Source organism: Hibiscus syriacus, unplaced genomic scaffold (assembly GCF_006381635.1).
Source record: "Hibiscus syriacus cultivar Baekdansim isolate YM2019G1 unplaced genomic scaffold, ASM638163v2 tig00111105_pilon, whole genome shotgun sequence".
Lineage (NCBI taxonomy): Eukaryota > Viridiplantae > Streptophyta > Magnoliopsida > Malvales > Malvaceae > Hibiscus > Hibiscus syriacus.
The window spans coordinates 5,797,825-5,809,805 of NW_024062987.1; the positions used below are offsets into that span (position 1 = coordinate 5,797,825).

Consider the following 11,981-nt stretch of genomic DNA (forward strand, 5'->3'; position numbering starts at 1 on the left):
AACTATTTCTTCTTCTTCTGCAAATTGAAACTTGAATAGATTGCATTACTTCAACCAAAAGACAAAACAAATACAAATACTAACTTCAGAGTATTAAAGAATACACAGTTTAGCAGAATTGGCAGCAAACGAACAAATTTACTTTCAACCAAAAGACAAAACAAAGACAAATACTAACTTCACAGTGTTAAAGAATACACAGTTTAGCAGAATTGGCAGCAACTAAATAAATTTACTTCAACCAAAAGACAACAAAAGACAAATACTAACTTCACAGTGTTAATAAACAGTTTAGCAGTATTGGCAGCAACCGAATAAATTTACTAAACAATCTAAGTGAAATGGTTAATCTAAGTGAAATTACGAGTAAATTTATCATCAAGTTAAATATGGAAAATCTTAAACTTACCTCGTTGCGTAGAGTATGAACCTCATTCTGCAACGATACTACCATCTCACGTAGAGCGGCAACCTCACCACGTAAAGTAGACACCTCCACACGCCATGCACCATCGTTATCGTGTAGAGTACCGATCTCCTCACGCAAGGTATTGACCTCATCACGTAACTCCCTTGACTCATCCCGTGGAGGTGGAGAACAGGGAGATAGAAGTCGTGGCATCTTTTTCGGTCGCCTATCATGAGGTGATGATGGAGAAGAGGCTCGATGATGTGACGGGATAGGTGATGGCTCTCGTTGTAGAGGTGTATAGTCGGGTCGATCAGGTGATGGCTCTGGGTGAGGTGATGGCTCTCGAAGTGGAGGAAGTGGAGGCTGCTCATCATTCGTGCCATCAAGAAAACGCTGACTAGCTTGCCACCAATCAGTGGCAAGCTCAGCCTCCGTGGGTGTCAGTCTCATTAATAGAGTGTTGACCTCCTAAAAATATAAAAACTCAAACAAAGTTAAACGTCTACTATTAATAACTTGTTTATATATGATAGTATTTGTGTTAACTTACATTATTTATTGTCGCATATGGTATTAAGTCTTCCCAATCCAACAGACGTTTCCTCTTCCAGGAAATAGCCCTATGAATATCATTTGAAGTTTTTAATGCATATGTCTGCATGCTGGGGAAAGCCTCGAATATCCAAATCTACAAACAATATAATAACAAACATTAGTAATTGTTAAATAATTAATTATAATTTTGAAAACATTATATAGAAATTCTTACCTTAAAGGCCCAAACAAAGCCTGAAAAAGTGTATTTTGACCCATCGCCACGCAAACTTTTGCGGTCATCAAAGGCAGACGACAACTTAGTCCAGGTAGCTTTCCATATATACGAACCCCACGGAAACAGATTCCATGCATTTAGGTCCTCTACCAATAATATTAGCTCCTGAGGAATAGGTTGTCTGGCCTCTCTGCCTAAAAAGCCGGCATACAAAAGTACTAGAAGGCATACTCGGACAACATCGACGTCATTCATCCGAGTAAAACCATCTTTCTTATTAAACAATTTCTTCAGGTCGTCGACGTGTAAGTTCGACTTCTTTATTGACTCATCAGGAAAAACCCTGGATAACCATGATGGGCGGGTGATATGACGAGTGTACCGGCCTACATCATCGTGTCTGAATCGTAGACCAGTGATTAAGCAGAACTCCTTCCGCCCAAAACAAGTATACGCCGGTGGAAAATGAAACCATATCTCTTCCTCACCACGTTGTATACTGTTGGGTAGATCGCTAGTCATGGTCTGAAGCCACAAATGGGTCAAATTAGCATCTCCACCCGGATGCTGTACTCTCAGCCATGGCCCGAAGCAGGTTTCCTCAAACAATTTTCTTTGTGCAGGTGAAAGCTTCGAAGCAATTGTAGTGGCTAGGCTAACTTTATTCCTTAATGTCAATGAAGCCGAAAAAAATTTCTACAAAAACAATAAACATACCAAGTTAGATATACCAAAAACTACACTGTGAAGATATACCAAAAACAATAAACATAAATAGTAGTTTATTCTTGAAACTAAAATTTGCAACATTGTTTTGTCTTTTGGTTGAAATGAAAATCGCAACGGGAGAATGAAAATCGCAACGAGAGAATCACAACGCGAAATGAAAATCGCAACGAGAGAATCGCAACGCGAAATGAAAATCGCAATGCGATTTTGGTTTCGCGTTGCGATTATATCGTTGCGATTTTCATTTCTCTCGTTGCGATAGTCATTTTCGTGTTGCGATTTTCATTTTCATGTTGCGATTTTAAGTTTAGAAACTATTCTTCTTCTGCATTACTTCAACCAAAAGACAAAACAAAGACAAATACTAACTTCATAGGGTTAAAGACTAAACACTTTAGCAGTATTGGCAGCAATCGAATGAATTTAATAAGAAATCTAAGTGAAATGGTTAATCTATTATTGAAATTACCATTAAATTTATCATCAATTTCAATATGAAAAACCTAAAATAATGCAAAAATTTCAAAATAAAAATAATTAAAAAAACTAACCCTCGGAGGTTGATTTTCCATTTCTGAATGATTGTAAGGGATTTCTGACCGTAAATGGTTGTGAGGGATTTCGCCGGAGATGGGGACGGATTTCACCGTAGAGAGTGAGAGATGGAGATGGGACTGAGTTGTGATTTTAGGTTTTAGGTTATGAGTTGCGATTACGGGATATACTGTGGACAGTTCAGTTTCCGATATATTAATATATTCGTATTTGGAATTTGAAAAAAAATACGCGTTAATACGAATGGTGCTATGTAAATCGCATTGCGATAGTCAGATTCGCATTGCGATTTACGTAATCGCATTGCGATTTTCCTAATTCGCATTGCGATTTACGTAATCGCATTGCGATTCGCAACGTGAATTTGGGAAATCGCAATGTGATAGTCAGAATCGCGTTGCGAATCTGGAAACTGATTTGCGATACTTCAGATCGCGTTGCGAATTATCGATCGCATTGCGATTTAGTTGGTCATTTTGGCAAATCCAAAAAAAGTTGATTAAAATCGTATATTATAAGACATTTTTGATCACTGAGGTTATTTTGACGATTTTTTGGCGATTTAGTTTTGTGTGTTTTTTTTATTTCTTTGATTTCTTCTTATTTTAAGTTTTTTTTTTATTAAATTTAAACAACATGCTCATCTAACACCGTAGAATATCTATGTAATTTCAATTTCTCTTTTTACAATATTTTTTCTATTTTTAATTTAATTCTTCAACTTTATATTTTCTTTAATTTGATCATTCATTACAGTTCTCTGATTTTTTTTTATTCTCATCAATTCCTAAATTTCTTTATACTTTCATTAATACTTTGTCCTCAAAATATATATTTTTTAAATAATATTATATAATTTTATATGATATTTGATTTAGTAAATAACATTAAGGGTCTGTTTGTTTGGATGTAATTGGTTTTCTGGAAAATGAATTACTGGAATTTGAATTCTGAAAAATGAATTACATTTTTTGAAAACGTTTTCCGAAAATTGTTTTTCGTAAAATGAATTACATTTTTTGAAAAACATCTGAAAAACGTTTTATGATATTTGGAAGATGTTATTTAAACATTTTTTCCACTAGTTGATGAGTTTTTTTAATATTATTATTTTAAAATATTAAAATAATGTATTTATTATTAAATATTATTTTTATAATTTTATTAATAAAAAATATTAATATTGGTATATTTTAGTGAAATAAAAATATTATAAATTATATTAATAATTCATTAAAGTAATAGTGTTATATTATATTTTAAAAATATTAATTAGTATATTTTAAATATCTTTATTAAAATATTATTAGATTATTATATTAATATTAAATATATACAAAATTTATTATATATATTTATTAAAATAAAAATATAATATCTTATATTATTATAATATAATTGATTATTTTACTATAATATTAAAAATATAATATTATATTATTATACATATTAATAAAAATATTTTAAATATTTTAATAATGAATATTTTGATGAAAATGATATTAAAATATTTTATTAATATTAAATTCATAAAATAAAATTATTTTGAGTATTTATTCTTTGAAGTTAAAAGTTCGGAAAATGACTTACGGAAAATTATACCGTAAGTCATTTTTCAGAAAACACAAAGGAAATTATGTTGACCAGGAAAATGTTTTACGTTGACCAATCAGTTTTCCTCCAACCAAGCACAGGAAAACATTTTCCGGAAAACGAATTACGCGAAACAAACACGGGAAAACATTTTCCGGAAAACGAATTACATGAAACAAACACGGGATTTCGGGGAAAACCAATTCCGTAATTCATTTTACGACAAACAAACAAACCCTAAAATCTTATATACACATGTGAAAAAAATGAAAAAATATACATGTAAATCACATATGATTAAAGAAAATAGTTTAAATTACAGTCAATTAGAAACATTAACATTATAAATAAATATATTTGAATTTAATATAAACATCAATTATATTACATCTGACTTAATTCAAATGAAATTTAAATGATAAGATTATTTGTAAACTTAAATAACTCAACAAATATTACATTTGACTTAATTTAAATAAAATTTAAATGATAAGATTTATTTATAAATTTAAATAACTTGAATTTTTATACTCTAATTTGTTCGAATACTCATTCCCACCCAAGGTCCATATTGTTCTTGTGTTTGCTTTCAAATTTAATACTGTTATTTATTTGTTCTGAATGGAAGAAGAGCACAGCAAATTCAAGTTTTATAATAAAAAAAATGTACCCTAAAGAAACACTTGAGATGCAGACATGACTTCACAGGATCTGAGTGCCTTACATAGGCAAAATCAACGAGATAATGCGTTGAAATTTTTTTTTTCACGAGATAGTGCTCTCTCCAGATTAATTGCTCAGATAGGGTGATCAGTCCCTGGGGTAGGTCGCCATGCACGCCCAGCGACCTACCAGGTCGCCATGCACGCCCCAACACGTTGGGCATCCGAGGCCATCCGACCGAGGCCATCCGACCGAGGCCATCCGACCGAGGCCATCCGAACGAGCTATGCGAGGGCATCCGAGGGCAACCGAGCGAGCTATGCGAGGGAATCCGAGGGCAACCGAGCGAGGGTAGGTCGCCCGGAGTACATGGCGACCTACCCTCGCTCGGTTGCCCTCGGATTCCCTCGCATAGCTCGCTCGGTTGCCCTCATATAACTCGTTCGGATGGCCTCGGATGCTCTCGGATGGCATCGGATGCTTTCGGATGGCCTCGGTCGGATGGCCTCGGATGACCTAAATTCAATAATAAATTTCTATATATACACACAACTCTGTTAATCTTAAAAATTAAACAGAGAAACAAAGATGCCTAAAGGTATATTATAAATAAATGTAAATAAAATACAATAATAGACTAAAAATGCTTTAAAAATTGAATCTGAAAACACCACACTATTTGATTGCATGGCGACCTATCTTTTGCAAAACACCCCACAGGTCGCTTGGATGCCATGGCGACCTCCAAGGTCGACCTCCAAGGTCGCCCGGATGCCATGGCGACCTCCAAGCTCACTGTAGAATTCACCCCATTTCAACAATTAATCTGGGATGTGCATTATCTCGTGAATAAAAAAGTTCGAGAACATTATCTCATGGATTCACCCGCCTTACATACTACTGCTTACGAGACTAAACACTTAAAAGGTTATTAAAGAAAGAAAAAGCTGATACTTTAAGGCATCGAACCACTTAATTCACTTAAAAGGTTATTAAAGAAAGAAAAAGCTGATACTTTAAGGCATCGAACCACTTAATTCCAACGCGGAAAGACTCGTCAATTAAAGCCTTGAAAGCAACATTAATACCAGCAGTCATAAACCAAATTCATCAAACAAGGTAAACACCAGAAACTGGTGATTTCTTACAAATTTTCTTATTTCAGTGGCACCAATGGCCAAACGGGATTCAGTGACCCATATTTTTGCAACATTTTCAGAAGCTATTTGCATGCACCACAACAGCAGGGAATTTATTGGATCAAATATGGAGATATCAGTAACCATTCTATGCATTGACAAGTACCAATGTGACCTAATAACTTCTAAAAAAAAAATAATAGTAAAAGATTAAAACATTTACTGATTTACAGGTGTGGAATGTTGCACATGTTGAAACCTAAATAATATTACATGATGAAAGGATGATTTAAAATAGTTGTTTTGACTAAATATTATTGCCATTGGTTCCAACTCCATGATCCAAGCACATAGGCCCTCCGATGTGTCCGGCAACCGCTTCCATAAGAGCGAATTTTGTATCCTCGGACAGTTTCCAATGCCGCTTCCTCTGGTTGATGAACCAGTTGTTGATTTGCTTCTGCTCTAGTCCTGTTATCTCTGATAATTTTAGTTTCTCCTCCTCCTGCAATCACACCACAAACCCTTCTTAATCATTAAACCTAGACAAACACATGAATCTCAACAAGATATATAATGTTGGAATAAAACAAAGGTTTAAAATGTCGAGATTTGAACTCCAAATCTGTTTGAGATCACTTTTCAAAGATAATTACATTGAAAATCTGAACTAAACCTTATGTTCAGGTTCATTTTTTTTCCTTTTTTGGCCAGATAAAGATCTTCTTTTAGTTAGCAAACAAAACTTGATGTTCATCAAAACATTCGTGTTAACTATCATTGTTTCAGGACTGGGTGGGATGAAAACATACTAAATTAGGGTTCAAGGACAACGCAGTAGTCTTTCTACTAAAGAGTGCGATGCTCCAACGCTGAAAATAACCCTCCTGAGAGCACACTAGCATTTCATAATGAAATTAGTTATTGTTTGTAGTATTTTCTTTCACAAAACTCCATATTGAAAGTCACCTGAAGAAGAAAAAACTAGTAGTAATTAAGTTGTATTTACCGTGGGATAAGGCCATCTATAATGATTGTTCCACCAATCAAGCAGTGTCACCCTTGCATCTTTTGGTAGCTTACCCTTCTTTCTTTTCTTCAAGAATTCTTTCCTCAGACTGCTCAGATAGCCACTGTATTTGCGCATGAGCATTCCTTTAACATCCTCGCTTCCACAGTAGTCCAGAGATTCCTGATTTTCAGAAGCTTCAACTTCCCCACCGCAACTCAACTCTTCCACTGTATTTGTTATATGAAACAAATAACATGTAAATAGTCTGCTCAAATACTCAGCAACGAAGAAAGAACATTTCAATCCACAAAATATCTATAAAACTGATGTCCAGGATATTACTAAATTGCAAGTGTGATCGCAGCTGCGCTGTTGCGGACGTTACCGTGTGATTTATTTCCTAAAAATAATTATGATTTTTATTACAGGTTCCATTTAAAAACGTTTCATTCGCAATTTAATACTATTTGGACATGATCTTAAGTTCTCTTGCTCTAGGATTTTGCCATTCTAGGATGGTCTTAAACTCTGGGTTTCTTAAAGGGCAGCAAAATAGGTAAGCGCACAAAAGGAAACGGCAGTAAAATTATAAATACTGCATTTGCAGCACCATTTATCAGTAACAGTATATGCAATTTGGGATGAGAAAACGGTTAATTAAAAACTTTACCAAAGGGATGATTATCCAATTTTTCGGTCAGTGCTCCTTTGCAGAGATTACTTAGCTGTGATTCCATGTTGCTTAAGAACGTTGTCGCTTCATTGAACGGCTTTGATAACTCTTTCCTGTAGCGATGAAGAACCTCGCAATATGATTCCTTCAAACAAAGAAGACCAGTTAAAAGTTATTCCTGGAATATTGAGATTCATGCAACAAGTAATATTCTTCTCTTTCCCTGGCACTTTTTCTCAAGAACCAAACAAAGCGTATAATTAAAGATAAAAATCCATAAGATTTACCATGAACTCGTCAAGTTCTGGATCAGCTCCTATCTGACTACAAGCACTAACAGAGCGATTCTCTCTGCCAATTTCTTCAAGAAGCGACGCCAGCTCAGGCGTTGCTCCAACCTATATATACAAAATAATAAAAAACATTTAAAGATTAAGCCCTTCGCACTATCATTAAACAGTAAACAAAAGAAGCAAAAGGTAATTATGATAATGAATCATTAAAACCCAAAAAAAAAAGGTTAAAAACGTAACCACCTTTTGGCATTCTATGTGGGCAGATACTAGGTATGGATAACGAGGGTGATTCAAGATCTGGGACTTGATGAGCTCAGACATATCTGATCCAGTGGCATCTGTATCAACTTCTTGATGATCGAATTGAAGTAAATGATAAACTGGACTGAGAAAATCAGTGGTAACAGTAGCAGAAAAGCTTCCTGCACGAAAATTATCAACCCTTACAATATCATTTGAACAGGAGATTGTAGGATCATCAAGCCTGTACAGATCCTCCATGGTGTAAATGTATTTCCAAAGGAAAAGTGCAGGTATCAAAATCTAAACGTATAGTAATCTAGCTTAAAACAACTTGAGTTGCCCTAGTTTATTAAATAATGACCTTAGACTAACACCAGAAATGCAAGCTTTTGAGTACTTGTACACCAATAAACTATGGCTAACAAGATACAATAGCAGCCATTAGAGAAACCAAAGGCGGACCCTTTTAAAGATAGAGTCGAAGAAGGAGGAGGAGAAGGAAGCAAAAACATATGAGAGCTCAGAAAAAGTAGAATTCACATCTTAGTTAAGTTGAAGTAATGACTAATGACAAAGACGAGACATAAAAGGATAAAAACAAGGGGGGGGGGGGGGAAGGTCTCTCGATCACTCACCACACGTGTTCCCACGCTCTCTATCAGTGAAGGTGCTTCATTCATGAAGCATTTCCATTTCATCTGACAAAAAACCCTACTTTTTTTTCATTCAACTTCAACTTGGATTACCTTTATTCTGACCAAAAACAACCTGGATTACCGATGTTTTTTTTTAAAAAAAATCACTCTTACATGAATTAATTACCTATTACATATCTTTTTTAAAAAAATTATTAATTTAATACCCTTTCTAATAGATAATTAATTTCTGTTAGATTAATTTTTATGTAAAAACTCCATGGAATATTAAGGGAGTAGCTTTGTTTTGTTTATTGAAAAAAAGATAAAATTTAATTAGTTAATCATTTTGTTGGAAACTTGCATTGGAGAGGGCGAATTACTTGGTACACTTTTTTTATTTGATCTTATTTTTACTTCTTTGTAAAGTTTTGATTGTTGCTACAAAGATGAAAATGAGTTTTGAGCTAAAGTTTTCGAGAATCCCATGTTAAAGAACCATTCCCCCCTGCAATTATGTGTTGTGTTATTGTATTTTTCTAATATATTTTATTTTCATTATTGATTTTTAAAAAAAAATATTTTTTATTATTATATTTTTAATTCATTTTATTTTGATAATTGAGTCACTAATTTGTATTCTTTTACTGGCATCACACATTAATAAAAATTTAATGAGTTCATGCTAGTGAACCTTTAAATGTACGTCATTCCCTTAAACAACGTATCCCCTTAAACAAGTAGTGGTTTATAAGAATTCACTAATTATTCATTCAATCAGCGTATCATAAACATATTAAAATATAGATTTATAAGAATTTTATATTCGACATATATATAATATCTCAACGTATCTAAGAATAACTTTAAAACTCAATTAAATTTAAAAATGTATTCAACACAAAAAGGTTGGTTAAAAAATAACAAAATCAAGAGACGAGACAAAATTTATTAACATTATTTTTCATTATTATTATTATTATTGAAGAAAAAAGTTATTTTATTATCTTATTTCCAGGATTTTATGAAAAAATTTATTAAAAAAGAAAAAAATAATTATTTGAAGAAAATTATAAGTGTAAAAGACACGTGATTTTCTTTATGGTCATATAACTTAATTTTTCAGAAGACAGAAAATGAAAATGATTAGCTAATTAAATTTTATATTTTTTCAACAAACAAAACACATATACTATCTTAATATTTCGTGGCGTTTTTACACAAAAATCACCTAACAGAAATTAATTATATGTCATACACCATTTTAGAAAATTTTACGGATCTAACACCCATCCCAGAAAGGCGCAGATCATCATCCGCAACTTACCTGAGTTGACGCCACGTCAACAAAAAGTGCAGATGATGATCTGCATCTTATCAGAAAAGGTGCTAGATCGATAAAAAATTTTAAAATTGTGTTTGACAAATAATTAATTCCTGTCAAAATAATTTTTAGGTACAAACGTCTGGATTACCATTAGGGGGCGTTTGGTTGGGGGAATGTGGGATTCCCATGGGAATGAAATCTACATTCCCTCATAATGGAATCCACATTCTCCCGTTTGGTTAGCATGAGAATCTCATTCCCAATAATGTAAGATTAACAATAGTAGATTTTTTGGGGTAGATTACCGGGAATGTCATTACCTCCCTTTCCTTAGGTATTGTTGGATTACCATCGTTTTGGACTAAAATGTCCTTAAAAAAATTCTCAAAAAAAATCTTCTTCTTTCATTGAATAATAAAAATTATATGAAGGTTAAATTACAAATTTATCCTTAAACTATTTTAGATTTACAAAAAAAATCTATAATTAAAATTTTATATAAAGTTCAAGGGTTAAAATAAAATTTTACCCTTTCATTAAACCTTTTTATATTTTCAATTTTGTAAACAAAATTATATGAATTTTATGAATTTAAATTTTTTAAAGAAAATATATAAATATTTTTCAACTTGTTAAAAAATAAATATATAATGAAGACAATTTGGTCAAATATATATTCCAATAATCTTTTATTCCTTTAACCAAACACGGTAATCTTACATTCCTGCTAAACCAATCAAACACAAAATACAACATTCTCAGTAATCCTATTCCCTGGTAATCTTACATTTCCACCGGTAATCTTACATTTCCACTGATAATCTTATATTCATACTGGTAATCTTACCTTCTGTAAACCAAACCCGTTCTTATTATTAAGTTAATTAATGTGAAAAATATATATCTAATTCTCTGTGCGGAGAGACATGACATTATGCCACGTTTCGTTATGTTATTGCTTATCTTACTGAGTTTGTTCACCGGAAAGTGTAGTGGGATACCCGGATATTTTGCGCATTACTTCAAACTACGACACCAATTAAAATATATACACCATGATGCATTGGCTATTTTAAATAATATTTATTATTTTAATTTTAGATATTATAAATAAAAATTATTTTAGAAATAACTAAATACATTACTAGTGTAATTTTAAAAGCATTAACTATTAAATAGTTTTATAATATTATAATTTTAAAGTATCTATATTTGATGTTAGTCTTAAGATTTTATTTATGTATTAATAAAAAGAGTGCTGGAAAAAAGTATGCGAAGTTATTTTCAGGTAGTCGATAAACCCTAAAAATCAATCAATATTAGATTTTCAAGAGTGTTTATACTCTTATTGGGGATGGAAACAAGGGTTACGGGGTGAAATCGTACCTTTAAAAATTTTACATTATTTTATATTTTAATTTTTTTTTATATTTTTTATTGATTATCCAACTTCGTATCTCCTAAAATTTTATAACTTTACACTCCTAAAATTTTTAATATAATTTCTTAAGTTTGCACCTCTTATATAAATTTTTGCTTCGATCCATATTTGTGATCGATGAGATTTGAAGTCATATTCTAATCTACATAGTGTCAATAATAGAATTAAAATTAAATATTCAGAATGATTAATTTGTTTTATAATCATATATAGATTAATTTGTTTTATAATCAGATATAGGATTTGTTAATATATTAACAACTTACATAGGTTGCAGATGTAATTGTTTGAACTCGAATCATTTAAATATAACAATCTTTTCTCATTAAGATAATTTAATAGATTTTTTTAATAAAACAAAAACAAAACCCATAATAAAAATAAATGCGTAAAATTTGTTTACGGGTATTTTTTAATTAATTGTTAATGGGTAATTTTATATTTTATAAACTAAACTCTTTGATGTTATTTCCAACAAAATTAAACAAACA

At 32.0% G+C, this 11,981-nt stretch overlaps 1 protein-coding gene across 1 annotated transcript; it reads right to left on the minus strand.

The window, feature by feature from the left end:
* Positions 1–6,115: 6,115 nt before the first annotated feature.
* LOC120154212 (homeobox protein knotted-1-like 1) lies at positions 6,116–8,392 on the minus strand. The gene is made up of 5 exons (XM_039166032.1): positions 8,085–8,392; positions 7,836–7,946; positions 7,546–7,693; positions 6,873–7,102; positions 6,116–6,368 (listed from the first exon to the last, which is right to left on the minus strand). The coding sequence occupies exons 1-5, from the start codon at positions 8,343–8,345 to the stop codon at positions 6,171–6,173; spliced, it is 948 nt and encodes a 315-aa protein (XP_039021963.1). The 5' UTR covers positions 8,346–8,392; the 3' UTR covers positions 6,116–6,170.
* Positions 8,393–11,981: the final 3,589 nt, after the last annotated feature.